At 36.6% G+C, this 24,137-nt stretch overlaps 1 protein-coding gene across 2 annotated transcripts in view; it reads left to right on the top strand.

Moving 5' to 3' along the window:
• VTA1 (vesicle trafficking 1) overlaps positions 1-24,137 on the top strand; it is an 85,975-nt gene that overhangs the window by 52,566 nt on the left and 9,272 nt on the right. For both annotated transcript variants that reach the window (XM_003403963.4, XM_023553315.2), the window contains exons 5-7: positions 9,706-9,814; positions 10,996-11,169; positions 19,948-20,028. In XM_003403963.4, the coding sequence (XP_003404011.1) occupies positions 9,706-9,814; positions 10,996-11,169; positions 19,948-20,028 (364 nt within the window). The remainder of the gene's footprint in view (positions 1-9,705; positions 9,815-10,995; positions 11,170-19,947; positions 20,029-24,137) is intronic.

Consider the following 24,137-nt stretch of genomic DNA (forward strand, 5'->3'; position numbering starts at 1 on the left):
ACTTCTTGATTGGGTTGTTTGTCTTTTTGTGGTTGAGTTTTGAGAGAATCATGTAGATTTTAGAGATCAGGCGCTGGTGGGAGATGTCATAGCTGAAAATTCTTTCCCAATCTGTAGGTGGTCTTTTTACTCTTTTGGTGAAGTCTTTAGATGAGCATAGGTGTTTGATTTTTAGGAGCTCCCAGTTATCGGGTTTCTCTTCCTCATTTTTGGTAATGTTTTGTATTCTGTTTATGCCTTGTATTAGGGCTCCTAGGGTTGATCCTATTTTTTCTTCCATGATCTTTATCGTTTTAGTCTTTATGTTTAGGTCTTTGATCCACTTGGAGTTAGTTTTTGTGCATGGTGTGAGGTATGGGTCCTGTTTCATTCTTTTGCAAATGGATATCCAGTTATGCCAGCACCATTTGTTAAAAAGACTATCTTTTCCCCAATTAACTGACACTGGTCCTTTGTCAAATATCAGCTGCTCATATGTGGATGGATTTATATCTGGGTTCTCAATTCTGCTCCATTGGTCTATGTGCCTGTTGTTGTACCAATACCAGGCTGTTTTGACTACTGTGGCTGTATAATAGGTTCTGAAATCAGGTAGAGTGAGGCCTCCCACTTTCTTCTTCTTTTTCAGTAACGCTTTGCTTATCCGAGGCTTCTTTCCCTTCCATATGAAATTGGTGATTTGTTTCTCTATCCCCTTAAAATATGACATTGGAATTTGGATCGGAAGTCCGTTATATGTATAGATGGCTTTTGGTAGAATCGACATTTTTACTATGTTAAGTCTTTCTATCCATGAGCAAGGTATGTTTTTCCACTTAAGTATGTCCTTTTGAATTTCTTGTAGTAGAGCTTTGTAGTTTTCTTTGTATAGGTCTTTTACATCCTTGGTAAGATTTATTCCTAAGTATTTTATCTTCTTGGGGGCTACTGTGAATGGTATTGATTTGGTTATTTCCTCTTTGGTGTTCTTTTTGTTGATGTAGAGGAATCCAAGTGATTTTTGTATGTTTATTTTATATCCTGAGACTCTTCCAAACTCTTCTATTAGTTTCAGTAGTTTTCTGGAGGATTCCTTAGGGTTTTCCATGTATATGATCATGTCATCTGCAAATAGTGATAGCTTTACTTCCTCCTTGCCAATCTGGATACCCTTTATTTCTTTGTCTAGCCTAATTGCCCTGGCTAGGACTTCAAGTACGATGTTGAATAAGAGCGGTGATAAAGGGCATCCTCGTCTGGTTCCCGTTCTCAAGGGAAATGCTTTCAGGTTCTCTCCATTTAGAGTGATATTGGCTGTTGGCTTTGCATAGATGCCCTTTATTATGTTGAGGAATTTTCCTTCTATTCCTATTTTGGTAAGAGTTTTTATCATAAGTGGGTGTTGAACTTTGTCAAATGCCTTTTCTGCATCAATTGATAAGATCATGTGGTTTTTATCTTTTGTTGTATTTATGTGATGGATTACATTAATGGCTTTTCTGATATTAAACCAGCCTTGCATACCTGGTATAAATCCCACTTGATCAGGGTGAATTATTTTTTTGATATGTTGTTGGATTCTATTGGCTAGAATTTTGTTGAGGATTTTTGCATCTATGTTCATGAGGGATATAGGTCTGTAATTTTCTTTTTTTGTAATGTCTTTACCTGGTTTTGGTATCAGGGAGATGGTGGCTTCATAGAATGAGTTGGGTAGTATTCCGTCATTTTCTATGCTTTGAAATACCTTCAGTAGTAGTGGTGTTAACTCTTCTCTGAAGGTTTGGTAGAACTCTGCAGTGAAGCCGTGCGGGCCAGGGGTTTTTTTGTTGGAAGTTTTTTGATTACCGTTTCAATCTGTTTTTTTGTTATGGGTCTATTTAGTTGTTCTACTTCTGAATGTGTTAGTTTAGGTAGGTAGTGTTTTTCCAAGAATTCATCCATTTCTTCTAGGTTTTCAAATTTGTTAGAGTACAATTTTTCCTAGTAATCTGAAATGATTCTTTTAATTTCATTTGGTTCTGTTGTGATGTAGTCCTTCTCTTTTCTTATTCGGGTTATTTGTTTCCTGTATTTCTTTAGTCAATCTAGCCAATGGTTTATCAATTTTGTTAATTTTTTCAAAGAACCAGCTTTTGGCTTTGTTAATTCTTTCAATTGTTTTTCTGTTCTCTAATTCATTTAGTTCAGCTCTAATTTTTATTATTTGTTTTCTTCTGGTGCCTGATGGGTTCTTTTGTTGCTCACTTTCTATTTGTTCAAGTTGTAGGGACAGTTCTCTGCTTTTGGCTCTTTCTTCTTTTTGTTTGTGTGCATTTATCGATATGAATTGGCCTCTGAGCACTGCTTTTGCTGTGTCCCAGAGGTTTTGATAGGAAGTATTTTCATTCTCGTTGCATTCTATGAATTTCCTTATTCCCTCCTTGATGTCTTCTATAACCCAGTCTTTTTTCAGGAAGGTATTGTTCATTTTCCAAGTACTTGATTTCTTTTCCCTAGTTTTTCTGTTATTGATTTCTAGTTTTATTGCCTTGTGGTCTGAGAAGATGCTTTGTAATATTTCGATGTTTTGGACTCTTCAAAGGTTTGTTTTATGACCTAATATGTGGTCTATTCTAGAGAATGTTCCATGTGCGCTAGAAAAAAAAGTATACTTTGCAGCAGTTGGGTGGAGAGTTCTGTATAAGTCAATGAGGTCAAGTTGGTTGATTGTTGTAAGTAGGTCTTCCGTGTCTCTATTGAGCTTCGTACTGGATGTCCTGTCCTTCTCCGAAAGTGGTGTGTTGAAGTCTCCTACTATAATTGTGGAGGTGTCTATCTCACTTTTCAATTCTGTTAAAATTTGATTTATGTATCTTGCAGCCCTGTCATTGGGTGCATAAATATTTAATATGGTTATGTCTTCCTGATCAATTGTCCCTTTTATCATTATATAGTGTCCTTCTTTATCCTTTGTGGTGGATTTAAGTCTAAAGTCTATTTTGTCAGAAATTAATATTGCTACTCCTTTTTTGCTTATTGTTTGCTTGATATATTTTTTCCATCCTTGGAGTTTTAGTTTGTTTGTGTCTCTAAGTCTAAAGTGTGTCTCTTGTAGGCAGCATATAGATGGATCGTGTTTCTTTATCCAGTCCGTGACTCTCTGTATCTTTATTGGTGCATTTAGTCCATTTACATTCAGCGTAATTATAGATAAATAAGTTCTTAGTGCTGTCATTTTGATGCCTTTTCATGTGTGTTGTTGGCAATTTCATTTTTCCACATTTTTGTGCTGAGACGTTTTTCTTTGTAAATTGTGAGATCCTCATTTTCATGGTGTTTGACTTTATGTTAGTTGAGTCGTTACATTTTTCTTGGCTTTTATCTTGAGTTATAGAGTTGTTATACCTTTTTGTGGTTACCTTATTATTTACCCCTATTTTTCTAAGTAAAAACCTAACTTGTATCGTTCTATATCGCCTTGTATCACTCTCCATCTGGCAGTTCAATGCCTCCTGTATTTAGTCCCTCTTTTTGATTATTGTGATCTTTTACCTATTGACTTCCATGATTCCCTGTTATGTGTATTATTTTTTTTTTTAATTAATCTTAATTTGTTTGTTTTTGTGATTTCCCTATTTGAGTTGATATCAGGACGTTCCGTTTTGTGACCTTGTATTGTGCTGGTATCTGATATTATTGGTTTTCTGACCAAACAATATCCTTTAGTATTTCTTGTAGCTTTGGTTTGGTTTTTGCAAATTCTCTAAACTTGTGTTTATCTGTAAATATCTTAATTTTGCCTTCATATTTCAGGGAGAGTTTTGCTGGATATATGATCCTTGGCTGGCAGTTTTTCTCCTTCAGTGCTCTGTATATGTCGTCCCATTCCCTTCTTGCCTGCATGGTTTCTGCTGAGTAGTCTGAACTTATTCTTATTGATTCTCCCTTGAAGGAAACCTTTCTTTTCTCCCTGGCTGCTTTTAAAATTTTCTGTTTATCTTTGGTTTTGGCGAGTTTGATGATAATATGTCTTGGTGTTTTTCTTTTCGGATCAATCTTAAATGGGGTTCGATGAGCATCTTGGATAGATATCCTTTCGTCTTTCATGATGTCAGGGAAGTTTTTTGTCAGGAGTTCTTCAACTATTTTCTCTGTGTTTTCTGTCCCCCCTCCCTGTTCTGGGAGTCCAATCACACGCAAGTTATCCTTCTTGATAGAGTCCCACATGATTCTTAGGGTTTCTTCATTTTTTTAAATTCTTTTATCTGATTTTTTTTAGCTATGTTGGTGTTGATTCCCTGGTCCTCCAAATGTCCCAGTCTGCATTCTAATTGTTCAAGTCTGCTCCTCTGACTTCCTATTGCGTTGTCTAATTCTGTAATTTTATTGTTAATCTTTTGGATTTCTACATGCTGTCTCTCTATGGATTCTTGCAACTTATTAATTTTTCCACTATGTTCTTGAATAATCTTTTTGAGTTCTTCAACAGTTTTATTGGTGTGTTCCTTGGCTTTTTCTGCAGTTTGGCTTATTTCATTTGTGATGTCTTGAAGCATTCTGTAAATTAGTTTTTTATATTCTGTATCTGATAATTCCAGGATTGTATCTTCATTTGGGAAAGATTTTGATTCTTTTGTTTGGGGGGTTGGAGAAGCTGTCATGGTCTGCTTCTTTATGTGGTTTGATATGGACTGCTGTCTCCGAGCCATCACTGGGAAAGTAGTTTTTGCAGAAAATCCACTAAAAAAAAAATGCAGTCAGACGCCTATCAGAGTTCTCCCTCTGGCTCAGGCTATTCGGATGTTAATGAAGGGGCCTAACTGGTATGCTGGCTCCAGGCTCTGAAAACAATCGCTGCCTCCCCGTATTTGTTCGTTCTCCGTCTTTAAATCTGTGTTTGTTGTTCAGGGTTCGTAGGTTGTTATGTATGTGATCGATTCACTTGTTTTTCTGAGTCTTTGTTGCAAGAGGGATCCACGGTAGTGTCCACCTAGTCCGCCATCTTGGCCCCGCCTCCCTTCTGTCTTCTTTTGATGCTTCCTGCGTCATTTAAGATTTTGCCCATAGAATCATTCAGAATTGCAACTTGAGCCTTAAATTTTTTCTTCAATTCTTTCAGCTTGAGAAATGGCGAGCATATTCTTCCCTTTTGGTTTTCTAACTGTAGGTCTTTGCACATTTCGATACTTTGTCTTCTCAAGCCAGCCTTCGAACTGTTCTGTTTAGCTCTTTTTCGTCATCACTTCTTCCATTTGCTTTAGCTGCTCTGTTTTCAAGAGCAAGTTTCCGAGTCTCTTCTGACATCCATTTTGGTCTTTTCTTTCTTTCCTATCTTTTTAACGACCTTTTCCTTTCTTCATGTATAATGTCCTTGATGTCATCCCACAACTCCTCTGGTCTTTGGTCATTAGTGTTCAGTGTATCAGATGTATTTTTGAGATGGTCTCCAAATTCAAGTGGGATATACTCAAGGTTATACTTTTGCTCTCATGGACTTGTTTTAATTTTCTTCAGCTTCATCTTGAACTTGCATATGAACTTTGATGATCTTTTCCACTGTCAGCCCTTGGCCTTGCTCTGACTGATGATATTGTGCTTCTCCATCATCTCTTTCCACAGATACAGTCCATTTGATCTCTGTGTATTCTTACAGGTGAGATTCACATGTATAGTCGCTATTTATGTTGTTTAAAAAAGGTAATTATGATAAATATGTCATTGGCCTTGCAAAGTTCCATAATGCAACCTCTGGCATCGTTTTTATCACCAAGGCCATATTTTACAACCACTGATCCTTCTTTTTTCTGCCTTTTGCATTCCAGTTACCAGTAATTATCAAAGCAACTTGATTGCATGTTTGATCAATTTCAGACTGCAGTAGTTGGTAAAGACCTTCAATTTCTTCGTCTTTGGCCTTAATGGTTGTCGATAAACTTGAATAATAGTCATATTAACTCATCTTCCTTGTAGGTGTATGAATATTATCCTGTCACTGACAGCGTTGTACTTCAGGACAGATCTTGATGTATTCTTTTGGATGACAAATGCAATGCCATTCCTCTTCAATTTTTCATTCCCGGCATAGTAGATCATATGATTTTCCCCTTCAGAATGGCCAATACCAGTGCATTTCAGCTCACTTAACACCTAGGATACTGATCTTAATGCATTCCATTTTATTTTTGACCACTTCCAATTTCCCTAGATTCATATTTCACATATTTCAATTTTTAATTGATGTTTGCAACTGTTTCTTTTATTTTGAGTCATACCACATCAACAAATGAAGGTCCTGAAAGCTTTACTCCATGTCATTAAGGTCGACTCTACTTTGAGGTGACAGCCCTTCCCAGTTGTATTTTGAGTGCCTTCAAGCCTGAGGGGCTCACCTTCCAGCACTATATGAGATAGTGTTTCTCTACTATTTATAAGGTTTTCATTGGCCGGTTATTTTAGAAGTAGATCACCAGTTCTTCTTCCTGGGCTGTCTCAGTCTGGAAGCTCTGCTGAAACCTGGCTATCATGAGTGACCCTGCTGGTATTTGAATACCAGTGGCACAGCTTTCAGCATCACAGCAGCACACAAGCCACCACAGTATGACAGACTGACAGATAAGTAGTGGAGGCAGACATAGACCCTGCCTTTAATGAACTTATATTTTTAACAAGTATTTGTTATAAGCATACATATATACATAATTTCAAATTATACTAAATATTATGAAAGAAAAGATTAGATCTTGATGAGAGAGGATTACTGGGTAGTCTTGCCTTAGATTGGGAAAGTCAGGAAAACCTCTTTGAGGAAGTAACATTTGATCTGAGATATGAGGGGTAAGTTGAGTAGGAGTTAACTAGGAGAAGAAAACAGTCAAAGGAAAGAGAGAGGAGTAGAAAAGAGGTGCCAGTATAAGTGGATGGTAGTGAATGGGTGGGATAAGCACATGAGATCTAGTTAGGCAGTTAAGAACCTGTTAGAACAGTGTTTTATTTTAAGTGCATTGGGAAGCCATTGAAAAAAATGTAACAAGTGTGACAGAATTGGCCTTACATTTTAGAATGATCACTTTGCTCTGAGTACTGAATGAGGAAGGTATGGTGGAAGAGTGGGACAAGAATGTAAATAAAGAGAAGGATTAGGGGACCACTGCAGTGAAAATATGAAGACCAACTCAAAATATGTTTTGGAGGCAAAATCAACTGAATTCCTGGATGATTAAATGAGAGAATGAGAGGAGAGACAATGGATAAAAAAGAGGTGCTAAAAATAACTCACATTTCTGACTTAAAAGCTAGGAAAATGACATTTTCTGGGGTAAGGAGGAGTGGTGGGAAAATAAAGAGTATAGTTTGGAAGAATTAGAGTTGTATGTGGGACACCCAAGTACAGATGTCACAGTCAGTTGGATATTTGCCAGAAGTGAGTTGTGGCTGGATATATAAATTTAAGAATAATAAAGGATAAATTTAGTAACACTGAAGGATCAGTAGATGATATTTAAAGCCATGGGAATGAGTTTAAAGATGAAAGAAAACAGTCTGTGTGACAGAAGTTGTCATGCTTGTAGGAATCTGGCAGGTAGTATAATGAGTGAATATAACCCCCTATGTGATAATAAATGGTAACTGATATGATGTGCGAACTAGAGAGGAGGGTGGGAAGGCAGAGGAGAAAGAGAATGAATTAGTTTGAATAAATACATGTCATCTGAAGGAGACTTCCTCTACTCAGCTCAGATAATTATTACCAATAAATGTGGACCCAGTACTTACAGATCATCCATTGTTGAGGAGAAGTTAGAAATGTGGCTATTTCTGTAGCCAAATTTGGAAAACAATTCACATTTAAAATCTCTTAGTTGGTATTGATTGGGCCCTCCAGCTTGCAATCTCTGTCAGGGAAAGGTACTATGACATTTGAAAGTTGGAGAGAGAATTAATAGCCAGAGGAGATAGGAAGCAAACAAGAAGAATATAGTGTCACAAAAACCAGGAATAGAAAATGTTTCACTAAGTTGGAATGGCCCAGTGTTTAGTATGCTGTTGACAGGTTTGGTAAAATGAGGCCTGAAAAGGGCCCACCAGATTTGCCAATGCGGAGTAGGCTGTTGGTGACGTTACCAATAGCAGTTCTGGGAATGAACTGAAGAGTGAGGTACTGGCTGACACATATGGGCTCACACTGCCCTTACAAGACATGGGCACATACAAGTTCTCTGACCTCTTGTGTGACATGGAAAAAAGAACTAAAAAGAGCAGAAATAAAGAGGAACTCTCCCATCTCCCAAGAGAAGTAAAGACTTTAACTGTGTACATTTTTTTTTTAAAAAAAAAGCTTCTTTGTGAAGTGAAACAAAACGATTGTACATGGAAGGAAATGGGAGTCAGTATATATAGATAAAGATAAAATATATTTAAGGAATGTTTAATAAGAAAGGAGAAATGTAATGTGATACAAATTCAGTAATTGAGGGGTTACTTTTTTATTTGTTTCTATATACTAGTTATTCTTAGAATATTGGAAAATCTCACAGTATAAAATATTCAACCAAGTGTTTGGACCATGTGATGTATTTGTATTTATTGATGTCTTAGTGTATTATTGCAGTACCTATTGCCGTCTAGTTGATGCCAACTCATAGCGACCCTATAGGGCAAAGTAGAACTGCCCCATAGGTCTTCCAGGGCTGTAAATCTTTACAGAAGCAGACTGTCACATCTTTCTCCCACATAAGGGCTGGTGGGTTCAAAGTACTGACCCTTCTGTTAGCTGCCGAGTGCTTTAACCACTGCACCACCAGCGCTTCAGTTATTGCGGTGGGCAATTTTGTTTTCAACATAATAAAAATCATATGCTCTCAAGCTTTTAATGTGCACACAAATCACCTGGGGATCTTGTTACAGTTCCAGTTTTGGTGCAGTAGATTTAGGGTGGGCTTAGAAATTCTGCATTTATAATAAGCTTCCAGGTGATGCCATTGCCACTGCTCCATGAGTATTATAATGGTCAATAGAAAATATAAATTAAAAATCCTTAGCACATCTAAAATTTTAAGAGAGTTTTCTCTTGTGTCTTTTAAAGGAAGATTTTTGTCTTATTTTATAGCATATAGCAGAAATTTTAAGTCAGGGAAGAGGAGGCGTAGTAGGTTCTTTAGTGATATATTTCCTTACAACAACCCAAGGAGGGTATTATTTTCCCCTTTTTAAAACAGATAAGTGAGGCTCAGAGTTATTAAATAGCATACTGTAGGTTAAATGGTCAGGTATGCTTAGCTGTCAGGCCCTAGTGTTTGTTATTTTTCGTTTGCTTTAACTACTACATTGTCTTAGGTTTCCTTTTATTTTCAGAGATTCGAACATGGCATTTTTTACTCCTTAGCAAGAGTAGTTCAGTTATGTTTACTTTTAATATTCCGTTTAGCCAAGTTCTCCCCTATGCATAAGAGTTGCACTTTTTTTTGGAAAGACACTTCCATATTTGCCATTTTGTACCTTTTCTGAAAGATGAAACCATAAAAAGATAATTGCTCATATGTTTTCAGGAAGGTAGTTTTTCATGAAGGCTAACTAGCAGTGCTGTGGTGGAATCCAGGGATGGGGTGGGGAGACCGCCAGAGTCGTTCAGAGCTCCATTATGAAAAACAGGTTTTATCTGAGAAATACGGGACAGGTCATCATAAATTTATATTTTCCTTTGACTACCACAAACTAGTGTTCAAGTGTAAAACTATTCTCTTTTAGAATGTGAAACACAGAAAATATGCACGATGGAAGGCAACATATATCCATAATTGTTTAAAGAATGGTGAGACTCCTCAAGCAGGACCTGTTGGAATTGATGAAGATAATGGTATGCGTTTATTTGTTCTAAGTATAATGAGTCAATAGAATCATAATTGTTCAGTATATTCTTACTCAAAATGTTTGGAAGGGACAATACAACTTTGTTTCCTCCATCAGGTCCAGAACCCATGAAAGCCAGGTGTAAATTATAAATTTAGGAATGGCGAGAGATTAAGACCAAACTCTGTAATATCTGTGCATATGACCAAAAGGCTTGGATATCTACTACTTTTAATCAGTTTTCATTCCTACATGAGAAAGGCAGTCCATTTATTATTTGTAAAATGTCTCCAAACCACAAATACCTGAGGGTTTTTTTGTTGTTGTTGTTTTTTCCTTTAAGTAATAGATTCTAATGTCTTAACAATTAAAGATGATACAAAAATGTGAAATTATTATTTCTACCCCATCTTTCCACATCTTCCCAGCACCCAAATAAGTAATTACTGTTTTTAGATTTTTCTGTATTCTTCTAGAAATTATTTTTTATGAACTTAAAAGCAAATGAAAATACTGTCTTCCCTTTTCTACACAATCATTTACACACTGTTCTATACCTGCGTTTTTCTTCTTTTGATGTAAACCAGAAAATATCGTGACCACATAGTGGGTTTTACAGAATTTAATCATGAAAAAAAGAGGGTCACATTACTGTTGGCCTTCCAGTTAACATTGATGGAAAGGAGAAGCATAAACATTTTTCACTTTCTATCAGTTCCATCTGTTAAAAAAAAAAAATACTATTAATAATATTCGGAAACCCTAGTGGCGTAGTAGTTAAAAGCTACAGCTGCTAACCAAAAGGTTGGCAGTTTGAATCCACCAGGAGTTCCTTGGAAACCCTTTGGGGCAGTTCTGCTCTGTCCTTTGGGGTCGCTATGAGTCGGAATCGACTCGACAGCAATGGGTTTGGTTATTTTGGTTTTATTAATAATATTCAAAAAATTTACAGATTTGAAAAAGCGCTAACCTGAAAGAAATGATAATGTTATTGTTAGGAACAATTAAAATGTTCACGAAAAGAAAACAAAAGTGTTATTTGAAGAGATAGGGCCTACTTATCAACTGGCATTAAATAGAATTGCATTTAAGGTTCTGTTTGTGGTGCGTGTATGTAGCAGAGTAAGAATATTGATTTTTTTTACTTCGGAATACCTACTTTAACATTGTGTCTCTATCGAGTAATAGATGTTGAAGAAAATGAAGATGCTGGAGCAACCTCTCTACCCACTCCACCACCTCAGCCATCATCTTCAACTTTCGACCCAAGCAACATGCCGTCAAGCAGCTATACTGGGATACAGATTCCTCCCGGTGCCCATGCTCCTGCTAACACACCAGCAGAAGTGCCTCATAGCACAGGTAGGGAATGAAAGCTTAAGTTTTGAACTGCACTATCATAAATAAGAACTGTACTTTTTATCATGTTTATGCCTCACAACAGTGGTCATGAAGCATGGTAAGATACTTAAATTCCATTCGAACCCACATGAAACATTAAATTCTGTTCATTGAAGTTTTAATATTAGTTATATAATAGTTTTTTGAGATATGGAAAAGCACTTATGTATATGTGATTACTGTTGGCATATTATTTTATTAATAAGAATAGTTTCTGTGCTTTTTGTGTGTATTGCTATTTCCCAAGAAAAGCACTGAGATGAGCGGGGCTTATTACAGGATGTGTCAATCTGAGTCTCACTGTGATAACAACAGTGGATTTTTCTTGCTTCATTCCCTTAACATTCTGCGTCTGTCCTTGAGTATTATTAATGACGGAAAGAGTAGGGTTTCAGAAGCAAAATCCTAGTTGTAATGGAGTCAGAGACAAGGTATTTCTTTAACATTACAAATATGTGACTCAAAAAACCAGAAGGGAAAAGATACCTACTATCTTTGAATAAATCAGCACTGTACATCTATGTTTTCATAGGGAAAAGATCTGTCAACTCTAATCTCCAATAAAAAGTAAATGTCAGTGAATTAATATACTTTCACAAAGTTGCAGATATTCGTTCATTTACATCTAAATAGAAGTGCATTTAAAAATCATAATTTAAATCTACCATGTAATTTTTTTTTTTTTCAAGAAATGTTCTTAAAATTTTACTTTTATCCCAGCATAAAGGTGATCTGTGCTGCTAAACAAGGAGTGTAGTGGTTAAGTGCTCAGCTGCTAACCAAAAGGTCGTCACTTTGAACCCACCAGCTGCTCCACAGGAGAAGGATGTGGCAGTCTGCTTCAGTAAAGATTTACAGCCCTAGAAGCCATTTGGGGCAGTTCTGCTCTGTCGTACAGGGTTGCTATGAGTCAGTATCGACTCAATAGCAGTGGGTTTGGTTTGGGTTTATGGTGCTAAACTGCACAAGCATTTCAAAATATTTAAATGATAGAATGAGGATCATTCTCTGAGGGTTATAATACAGTTGAGGTTATAGCAAGGGTCATAATACATAACATGCTATTACTTCCTTGACTTTCAGTTGTCATGAAATTAATCATACTTTCTCCTCATGGTTGTTTTAATTATTAAAGGGGAAAGATCTCAAAGTTGACTAATACTATGCTGTTGTGGATTGAATTGTGTCTCCCCAAAATGTGTGTCAACTTGGCTAGGCCACGATTCCCAGTATTTTGTGATTGTCTAACATTTTGTCATCTGATATTATTGTCCTATGTGTTGTAAATCCTACTTCTATGATGTTAATGAGGCAGGACTCAATCTACAAGATTAGATTGTATTGTGAGTCAATCTCTTTTGAGATTTAAAAGAGAAGAGCAAGCAGAGAGAGAAGGACCTCATACCGCCAAGAAAGGAGTGCCATGAGCAGAGTACATCCTTTGGACCCAGGGTTCTCACACTGAGAAGCTCCTAGACCAAGAGAAGATTGATGTCAAGAAACTTCCCCCAGAACCAACAGAGGGAGAAAGCCTTCCCCTGGAGCTGGTACCCTGAATTCTGACTGCTAGCCTACTAGACAGAGAATAAATTTCTGTTCGTTAAAGCCATCCACTTGTGGTATTTCTTTTATAGCAGCACTAGATAACTAAGACATATGCCTAACACAAAATGTGTCTTGTCCAGCAAATTAGCTTTCTTTTCCTTTTTTTCCCCCTCTTCTTTCCTGTTTCTGTGTGAAAGAAAAACAGGGCATTTAATGGCAAATTAATGAAAACTTAAAATCATTTTGTGAATCAAGGGGGTAGGATATTGATCTCAAAGAAAGGTTGCTTTGGACAGTATGTCTTAGGGCAGGTTTGTGATATAGGCACAGCCACATTTATCTCATATGTAGACATACTGTATGTATATATGAAAAATAGAATATACTTCTAGTAAACCAAAAAAAAAAAAAAAAAAACCAATACTGTTGAGTCAGTTCCAACTCATGGCAACCCTATAGGACAGAGTAGAACTGCCCCATACGGTTTTCAAGGCTATAATCTTTACAGAAGCAGACTGCCACATCTTTCTTCCATGGAACAGCTGGTGGGTTTGAACCACTGATCTTTTGGTTAGCAGCTGAGTGCTTTAACCACTGCATCACCAGGGGTCCTATACTTCTAATAGGAGGGCTGTATTAGGTTGAACCATATGAAATTGCTGTTTGTAAGCAAAAGTGGCAAACAGTTGGTAGGTTAGTATGTTCACACTGATAAGTAGTATCTCCTGGTGATGGATATTAATTTTTCTGGCATAAGCAAATCGTTTTGATCCAGTTAACTCTGTAGCATGAGCCTTTCTCTTTTTTTGTTCCTCAGAAAAGGGAGTGGGGCTGAATTTAAAACCTTAGGACTTTTTTAGGATAAGGTCCTATCTTGTTTTATACACTCTTTTTGACTTAGTATTGAAGTAATTACCATGGCTAATTTTTGCACATAATTCTTACAGCCACTATATTATATGTGGTTGTCCGTCATTTATAAGCTCTGAAGAGGTTACGCTAGCATCTCAAGAAAACAAAGGTACAAATATACCTACTAAGTAACAGAACCAGAATTTGAACCCAAATCTCTTTGACTTCGCGTTTTTACCACTTCTCTTCTATGTGCCTTCTCCAAGGAATTGAAGTCCTAGCAAGTCAAAACCTACTTTTCTGATGATATATTTCTCCTCAAGATTGGTTTACTTGAAATTGTTGGAATCTCCTCCTCTTAGCTTTCAGATTTTTTTCTATTATATTTAAGACAGTTTAAAAAAAAAAAAGTTCATAGTTCCCTAATAGAAAATGAAATAACATTTTTAGTTTATAAATATAGCAGATGTTTCCCCTCTTACTCACTTTAAAAATGATTTACTTTCTCTCATATAAAGGTCAGGATACAGTTTTATCAAAGGGAAATCCTTAAGATAGCTGAAAAGAATAGTGCATACTAATACACAGTTTTTAGTTCTTCCACAGAAAAGCAAAGGAGGTACAAAGAGGTTAGGGATGGTGATTGTTTAAACAAGCAACTCTTTGCCTCTTGTGCTTCATCCACAGTGTAAATGTTAGATGTAGACCATGCAGTACATGATTTTTTCTTTCTCTTGAAGTAAGCTTTTTATAGTCAGAATATTAAGGAAAAATCTCAGTTATAAATCAAAATATATTACCTAGGGGAATTATTTTATTATTAATGCTAGACTTATAAATGCAGCTCTACCTCATACATAAATTGAAAACTTACCAGTTTGTTGTTGTTAGTGTGTCATAGTACTACGTTTCAGTTCTTCTGTAAGGCTTTTAAGGTTGTTCATATTCTGGCCTAACCATTTCCTCTGATGCCATTTTCCATGAATGTACTAAGGTTTCAGTTCATCCAGCCTCCCATTTGTCTTCCCTTTGCTTATGCTATTCCTCAAAGATAGCATGTCTTTCTCCCTTCCTCTCCACTACCATCTTCCAGAGTTCTGTTTAATTACAATTCTTGGATAAGTCTATAGTTTTCTAACCAACACGCATTTCTCCTTATTCCGAATCCCCACACAGTTTAGTCAATAGAACAATTTAGTACCTAACTAGAAATCATTTGATGTTTAATTCTAATATGCTAGGGAAAAAAATTAACCAGAAATTACTTATAAGCACTTTGTTGTTGTTAAATAGTGGAAGGATAGAAATTTCTCACACAGTTTTGCTTTCCCCCAGCAGTGTCTTTATAGTCATATTACTCCAACATATTTTTTACGACCGGGCAGCAACCCATTTGCAAACTGACAAATGAGACCTGTCGAAACCAAGAAAGAAAGAAGAATAACTAGACATAGGCCATCTCAAGAAATAAATAACAAATCAGAAATTCTTTTACTAACATAAAAGCTATGTGTCAGCTCATTTTGAGCTAGTAGACCTGGTGATAACATACTCATGATAGCTGCCAAGAAGACAGTCCTTCTTTAGACAAACTGAGCAGCACCATCTTCTCACTGTGCTGCCTCAGGCACGTTGAGCAGCCTCTGTTTTCGTTCAAGTTGTTAGTTGAATGACTGTGACCACAAGTACTTAAGAAGATGCAGGCCACCTTTTTTTTTTTTAAATACAGCTCAAATAAAATTTTACTAAATAACTAAACTTTCTCCGTGTAAATTCTATGTGTTATTCTTGTTAATATTGCTTATTTAGTTAACCATATGAAAATTTACCAAAAAAGCATTTAGATATTAATGCAGGATGCTGACCAAAGTAGTACACTTTCTCCATGGAAAAAAAGGTTTGGAGGGTTTTATTTAGGCCAAAGCACAGATTACGTAGCAAGGAGCAGCACTGATAAATATAAATTCGTCTGGACTTACACATGCTTGTCTGTGCCTGAAAGGGTGCCCTAGAAATTAGGAATAGCCTCAGAATTGCCTGGGCAGGAATGTAAAGCAGGCCTTTCACCTGTGGGTTTTTTTGTTTTTAATTTTTATTAGTTAAATTTTAGATTAAAAAAGGAAGATGTTCAGCTTTTAATAGTTCCAAAGACTGGAAAACGAAACTAGTTTGCCATAGAACACAATTAAATGAGATAAGATAGGTTATATTTAAACCATTTTCTTCCTTGGGTTGAGGGTGGGGAGGTCCTTCAGAGTCAAAATTTTATGCCTCTAAAAATATATTTTAGAGCTTCAGTCAACCTTTGTAAAATCATCATTTTAGATCTCTCATTAAATATGTTCTTGTGTCCTTAAAAAGTCCCGTTTTCTCTCTTTTGTCCGTTCCTTGCTTCTTATCTCAGTGTCATTTCCTCTCTATCTTTACTACAAATTGACTGTGGAAATGTAATCTACTAGCTTGAAGCGCATGAACCCTGTTTTGAAGAGACTGTTTGACTGCATTGTTTTGGAATAAGCAACTTTTCTTGTTCATTTGCTTTTCTTGCTTATTGACTCATTAAGTGTCTTTGAGGAAGTCTCAAGACTTCTTTTTTTGTTAATTTTTTAGAGCATTAATAATCTTTAACTGTATTCTTAGCATTAGTCAATTCAACGTCTGTTAAATGCTAGTTATTCACTGAGTATGATAGTTACGACAAGTTCTAACAAGAAGTCAAAACTAATTGCTTATTTGATGTGAAAATATTGTCTTAAAAATTTGTAATCTGGAAAATTTGAAATAAACAATTTGTAATTTCATTCAGATTGATGAAATGGCACTCACGCTGTAAGTTAAAATATAAGATACTTATATCCCACATTGTCCCCAAAATTATTTACTTGGCTAAGAAGTTAAACGACCACCAGTCTATCAGTTTGTTGTACTGTTGTGGCTTGCATGTTGGTGTAATGGTTAAAACTTTAGCACTGGTATTTCAGATACCATCATGTACAGGTTTCAGCAGAGCTTCCAGACTAAGACAAACTAAGAAGAAAGATGTGGTGATCTACTTCCAAAGATTAGCCAATAAAAACATTACGGATCACAAGAGAACATGGTCTGACTTGCTTGCTTTGGGTATGTCATCAGGAAGGATCAGTCATTGGGGGAGGCATCCTGTTTGGTGAAGTAGAGGGCCAGCGAGCCTGAGGGAGATGACCATCAATGACATAGGTTGTCACAATAGCCACAACAATGGACTCAAACATGCTGAGATTGTGAGGAAGATGTAGGACCAGAAAATGTTTCCTTCTACTGTATGTAAGATCACATGAGTCAGAGACCGTTCGGTGGCAGCTATCTGTCTTTAAGAAGTTGAAAGGTATTAAGAGAGTCTATTCCTTCTACAGAAATTTGGTAAGCTTTAATTCAGAAGCAAGTTGAAGAATGAGGCATGGCCAACAAAACTGTTGTTGTTAGTTGTCTTTGAGTCGGTTCTGCCACACAGCAACCCTGTGTACAACAGAACAAAACACTGCCCAGTCCTGTGCCATCCTCACGATCATTGCTATGCTTGAGCCCATCATTGCAGCCACTGTGCCACTCCATCTCATTGAGGGTCTTCCTCTCTTTCACTGACCCTCAGCATTCCCAATCATGATGTACTTCTCCAGGGACTGGCCCCTTTTAATAACATGTCCAAAGTATGTGAGACAAAGTCTTGCCATCCTCATTTCTAAGGAGCATTCTGGATGTACTTCTTCCACAACAGATTTGTTCGTTTTTCTGGCAGTTCATGGTATATTCAGTATTCTTTGCCAACACCATACTTCAAAGGCATCAATTCTTTGGTCTTCCTTATTCATCGTCCAGCTTTCACATGCCTATGAGGCGACTGGAAATAGAATGGCTTGGGTCAAGCACACCTTAGTGACTCTTTGCTTTTGAACACTTTAAAGAGGCCTTTTGCAGCAGATTTGCCCAGTGCAGTATGTCCTTCGATTTCTTGATTACTGCTTCCATAGGCATTGATTGTGGATCCAGTACAACAAAATCCTTAACAACTTCAGTATTTTCTCTATTTATCATGATGTTGCCTATTAGTCCAGTTGTGAGGATTTTTGTTTTCTTTATGTTGAGGTATAATCCATACTAAAGGCTGTAGTCTTTGATCTTCATCAATAAGTGCTTTGAGTCCTCTTCACTTTCAGCAGACAAGGTTGTGTCATCTGCATATTGCAGGTTGTTAATGAGTCTTCCTCCAAACCTGATGCCCCATTATTCTTCATATAGTCTAACTTCTTGAATTTGTTCAGCATACAAATTGAATAAGTATGGTGAAAGAATATAGCCCTGACACACACTTTTTCTGATTTTAAACCATGCAGTATCTCCTTGTTCTCTTCGAACAACTACCTCTTGGTCTATATCCGGGTTCCTCATGAGCACAATTAAGTGTTCTGAAATTGCCATTCTTCGCACTGTTACCCATAATTTGTTATGATCCACACAGTCAAATGCCTTTTCATAGTCAGTAAGACACAAGTAAACATCTTCCTGGTATTCTCTGCTTTCAGCCAAGAAAGATCCTTCTGACATCATTAATGATGTCCCTCATTCCATGTCCTCTTCTGAATCCAGCTTGAATTTCTGGCAGTTTTCTGTCGAAGTATTGCTGCAACCACTTTTGAATGATCTTCAGCAAAATTTTACTTGCATGTGATATTAATTATACCGTTTGATAATTTCAGCATTCTTTTGGATCACCTTTTTTCGGAGTAGGAACAACTATGGATCTCTTCCAGTCAGTCAGATGAGTTAGCACCTCCAGCACTGAGTCCGTTTCTTGAAACATCTGAATTGGTATTCCACCAATACTCAGAGGCCTCTTTTTCACCAGTGTGTTCAGTGCAGCTTGGACTTCTTTGAGTACCACCAGGTCTTGATCATATGCTACTTTCTGAAATGGTTGAACATGGACCAGTTCTTTTTGGTGTAGTGACTCTGTATATTCTATCCATCTTCTTTTGATGCTTCCTGCATCATTTAACATTTTCCCTGTAGAATCCTTCAGTATTAACACTCGTGGCTTGAATATTTCTTCAGTTCTTTTAGCTTGAGAAATGCTGAGCGTGTTTTTCCCTTTCGGTTTTTTATCTCCAGGCCTTTGCACGTGTCATTATAATACTTTGTCTTTTGAGCCGCCGTTTGAAATCTTCTGTTGAGCTTTTTTACTTCATCGTTTCTTCCTTTTGCTTTAGCAGCTCTGTGTTCAAGAGCAAGTTTCAGAGTCTCTTCTGACATCCAATTTGATCTTTTCTTTCTTGTCTTTTTAATGACCTTTTGCTTTCTTCAAGTATGATGTCCTTTATGTCATCCACAACTCGCCTTCAATCATTAGTTCAGTGTGTCAAATCTATTCTTAAGATTGTCTCTAAATTCAGGTAGAATATTCTAAAGGTTTTATTTTGGCTCTCATAGACTGGTTTTAATTTTCTTCAGCTTCAGTCTGAACTTGCATATAAGAAATTGATTGTTCCGCAGTTAGCCAGCCCCTGGCCTTGTTCTGACAGATGATGCCAAGTGTCTCCATCGTCTCTTTCTACAGACGTAGTCAGTTTGATTTCTTTATATTCCATCTGGCGTGGTCCACATACATAATCGCTGTTTATGTTGTTGGAAATGGTGTTTGCAATGAAGAAGTCCTTGGTCATGCAAAACTCTATCATGTGATCTCTGGCATCATCTCTATCACCAAGGCCATGTTTTCCAACTACCAATCCTTCGTTTCTGGCTTTCTCATTCCAGTCACCAATATTTATCAATGCATCTCGATTGCGTGTTTGATCAATTCCAGACTGCAGAAGTTGGTAAAAACTTCAAATTTCTTTACCTGTGACATTAGTGGTTGGTGTGTAAATTTGAATAACAGTCATATTAACTGGTCTTCTTGTAGGCATAAGGATATTATCCTATCACTGACAGTGTTGTACTTCAGGATAGATCTTGAAATGTTCTTTTTGAGGAAGAATGTAACACAATTCCTCTTCAGTTTGTCATTCCCAGTATAGTAGACCATATGATTTTCTGATTCAAATAGGCCAATACCAGCCCATTTCAGTTCACTAATATTATATATGTAGCCAGTACGTGTATGTAAATGCTCAAAATCAATTTTCTTGCTTATTTTCCCTGCCAGTCTTCAATATCAAATAATTATGTTAAATAGAATCCATTAAGTTTTCAAGAAAATAATTAAATGAAGTAATGACATTTCTCCATGATCCGTTACATGCTCTCTTAGTATATAATTAAAAGGTATATCACTTTTCTACCTATTTGTGTTTTTCTGATTTGCAGGTGTGACAAGCAATACTATCCAACCTACGCCACAGACGATTCCAACCATTGATCCCACACTTTTCAATATAGTTTCCCAGGGTAAGTCTGCTGACTGTTTTGTGAGATATATTATTTCTCTTGTTTTGGAATGTTAGTTTGTAACATTACCCAAGGGATGCCATATATTTAAATGTTTTTATTTAAATTTGAATATTTAGGTAATTTAAGATATTTCCTTGAATGCTTGTGTTTAGTGGATTCTCAAATGAACCAAGATTTTCATACTATTAAAATTGCCAAAAACCCAGAGGCATTCCTATTTTTGTTGATTTATTTACAGTTTCTTCTTTTGTATACTGCTAGATATTATGGCCCAAACATGTAACCAAAGCTATCGTGGAAGCTTTTGCCAGAACATTAGTTTAGAAGTTCATAGTTACTGTGTGCTGTGATTATGGGATCTTCCTTAGCTGCGCTGTTATTAGATGAGCCAAGAAGAGAGGTATGGACCATTGTTGAAAATAAAGATCTCCGAGAATAATTATTTTGCTTGTATCATAGGTTAGGTGATTGTTTATTGATTTTAATGTTTCTTACTTTTCTGACCTATCTCTGTTTTCTTCCCCAAGTCAGTTGTTGTGTTTATCTCGTTCAGAAAGGTTGTTTTCTTCATATATCTGGTGAGAAGTAGCCTTTTTATGTTTAGAATGAAGAACTTGATTATTTTAGTAGCTGTTGTGGGTTTCCTTCAGAGAAAATAGCATTGTGTCTTCAAGTTTGGCTCCCAGAACTCACACTAGCTACCTGCCTCTCAGGCATGGAATGAGGAAGGCTTTTTGGGGGAACGTACCACTTACCTTGGGAGAGTCACCCTATCTACGCAGTTCACTCCACAGTTGTAGAGACACGCTGCATCTTTTTTGTCTAGAGGCAAACTCGATAGATGGGAAGCAGTTAAGGGGGGAGGGTGATAGAGTAGGCAAGGATATGAAACTGGTGCGGTTTTTTCTTAGACCCAGTAAAGACCCCCACCACCCACTCTTCTATCTTTCCGAGGTTCCTTTGGACAGATAAGCTCCATAGCCTCCCCCTGTATACATGTTCTGAGATGAGATTTCTTCCAGTCTGTGTTACCTAATAGCATCTTTCCACTCAATTTTCACTTTTCCAGAAATTTCATTATCTCTCATCTCTGAATCCTCCTCCCTTTCCCATTTCTCCAGTCTTTCTCTTCTCCTTTTCAACTTTATGCATTTACTTCCTTTTATATTACCTTACTTTAATATGGTTTCAGTAGGAAGAGTAGTTAATCATGTATGCTTAATTTACCATCTAGAACCAAAGCCTTAGGATTCTTTGTTCAACTAAAATGTCAGTCTGATGTGAAGACAAAATAATTATTTCTACATATATAAAGACTTTGCAAATTTGCCCACCACATACCTTTTCTAAGGAAGTTATGTTACCTGAGGGTATATTCCATCAAGATGAGAGCAATAACCAAGAAAAAGAGAAATATGAGATATAAGAAATAGTGAAATTAACCTAGGTAGTCTAAAGAGAAAAAATCCATTAATATCTGTCCTATAGGCTTAGGAAGCAATTGCTCTGAAATTAGAACAGGTAATCAGAGTGCTTCCTTGCTTTAAGGAAAATGGGATGGATTCCATGCAGTGTATAAATAAGAAGCTATAGAGTATTAAAGACATGCTTAAGAAATGATCGATGTCTTCTCCCAACAAGAAGAAAAGAGATTAAAAGATCCAAGAAAAATTAGAAATTGTACAAGAAATTTCAAGTAAGAAACAAACTAAAGTATGCTGTGATTTTGAACAGTAATGGAATTTTTTTAAACTTTTACAGATTTGTATTAACTGTTGCTTAAGTTTATTATGTAAAGAGCACTGCGCTAGATGCTTCAAGCCAAATATACTTTGCCACCCAAAAAAATAATCAGCCTGATAGAAAAGATGGGAGAATGGAAAATACGGGTGCATGCCAGAGAACCAAAAAGCAAAGCAAAACCATACAAAACAGAATTTTCATACTATCTAAACAATCAATTTCAATTGTAAAGTGCACCAGATTCTTGAAGAAGTTGAGAATGTTTTTATTAGTGGCCAAATCAAAATCTGTGACCATTTTATAAATGATCTTATTTGCCATTCTTTATGAAAGGGCAGGGAATATAAAGTTCTAAGTTTGTTGTACTTTTTTATATTATTGTTATACACTAGAGCAAATTAGTTTCTACTCAGTAGTTTGTACATAAAGTGTTCCATGACACTGGTTTCATTCCTCACAGTATGTCAGCATTCTCCCCATTTCTGCCCAAAGTTCCACACAGTAATGGAATTTTGAATTATAAGAAAAGGAATTTCATTTGACTTGGACACAAGAACATTGTCCTTGAAGTGGCACAAGACTTACCACAGAGCACAGATAACTTCATTCAAGACAATATAAATATTATCAGCACTGGCAAGTGAGAGTAGAGATAATATATTCTGAAAGTTGAAAGGTAGGATGGGTGAAAGAAAGGTGTTAGGAGAAGTGTCCAGAAGTGGAATGTTAAGAGATTTTTCTTCTAAAGTTGATGAGAAAAGAAACAAGTTAAAATACATTATTTAACCTGCACAATAATACTAAGCAACTCAGGAATTTAAAATAACTAACAAGCATTAGAGATAGAACAAGAAAGGAGAGAAGATTGTAGTGTAAATTTGTTAAATCCTTATTTTTGAGAGTATGGTTTAGACAGTAGATAATGTCTAAAAAATTGTAAACCAAGAACCAGTGGTATGAGGTTATCAGTTGGGCTTGGAGAAATACCCTAGAGAAGAACAGAAGGTAAAAATAGTTTAAAATGGGGTGGGGAGAGGCAAGGTAGATGACTGCGGGGTAGATGATTTCACTTATGATTTAAACCCTTAAATACTGTCCTGATTTTCAAATTGTTTGGGAGCTCTGGTGGCACAGTGGTTAAAGCGCTTGTCTGCTAACTGAAAGGTTGCCATTTCAAACCCACCAGCCGCTCCATGAGAAAAGATGTGGCAGGCTGCTTCTATAAAGGTTATAGTCTTAGAAACCACGTGTGGCAGTGACTCCAGGGTCACGATGAGTTGGAATCTACTAGACAGCAGTGGAATGGGTACAAATATTACTCTGAAAGGAATAGAACTGCCCAACATGATTCCTGTCAGGCTGGTCAAGTGATGTCATTTTGAAAGTAACATAAATTGCTTAAATGTATTCTTTGAATTTTGTATTCAGCTGTCTCACTGGTCTGACAGCAGAAAGATTTGTCTATAGTTGGTTCCGAGTCTAAAATCATTTGAAGGGGAGGAGTTTGAACATATGTACTGACTGAAGTGGATCACGGTGCACTCACTCCTTTGCTGGTTAGGTGATGGTATCCCCAAGCACTTGGGACTATGTTGGTCGCTGTGTTTAAATGTAGTACATTGTTCACTTATATTTACATTATGAGTGACATTTAAATTTATTCTACTTTTCCCAGTTTTATCTAAAGCAGAATTAGCTACGAAGCCTAAAATCAAGAGCTAGGACGATCTTTGATTCCTCATTGTCTAGTAGAGAACTATTTGTGTGTTTCATGGGGGAAAGCAGTGCTAAGGTAAGAAGAGTAGATAAAGAAGCTAAAACAAACTGTGGCAAATTACTGAAGAATACAGTGGAAAATGATAGAGCCCTGGTGGTGCAGTGGTTAAAAGCGCTTGGCTGCTAACGAAAACGTGTGCGGTTTGAACCCACCAGCCACACCAAGGGAGAATGATGTGGCAGACTGCTTCCATAAAAATTTATAGCCTTGGAAACCCATGGGACGGTTCTAATCTGTCCTATAGGGTCCCTACGGGTTGGAATCAACTTGACAGCAATGAGTTTGTTTTTTGTTTGTTTTTTTATAGTGGAAAATATTTATCTGTTAGTAGACAGATACCTGCCCAACTAATACTATATTTGTCTGTTAAACTTGGTTTCCAGATTCCCCTCTATATTCCCACCCACTCATAAAAATTCTGTCTAAAATTTAATAGAGAGAAAACATCTAAGAGAGACTAGATGAATAGATCAAAGAAACAAAATAAGAAATCCAGATATTGGGCCACACGGTGTGGGAATTAAGTTAAGGATAAAGGTGACATTTAGATCAGTGTGGCAAGAATATATATTCAAAAGTGATGTTA

The sequence above is a fragment of the Loxodonta africana genome, chromosome 1 (assembly GCF_030014295.1).
Source record: "Loxodonta africana isolate mLoxAfr1 chromosome 1, mLoxAfr1.hap2, whole genome shotgun sequence".
NCBI classification, from domain to species: Eukaryota; Metazoa; Chordata; class Mammalia; order Proboscidea; family Elephantidae; genus Loxodonta; species Loxodonta africana.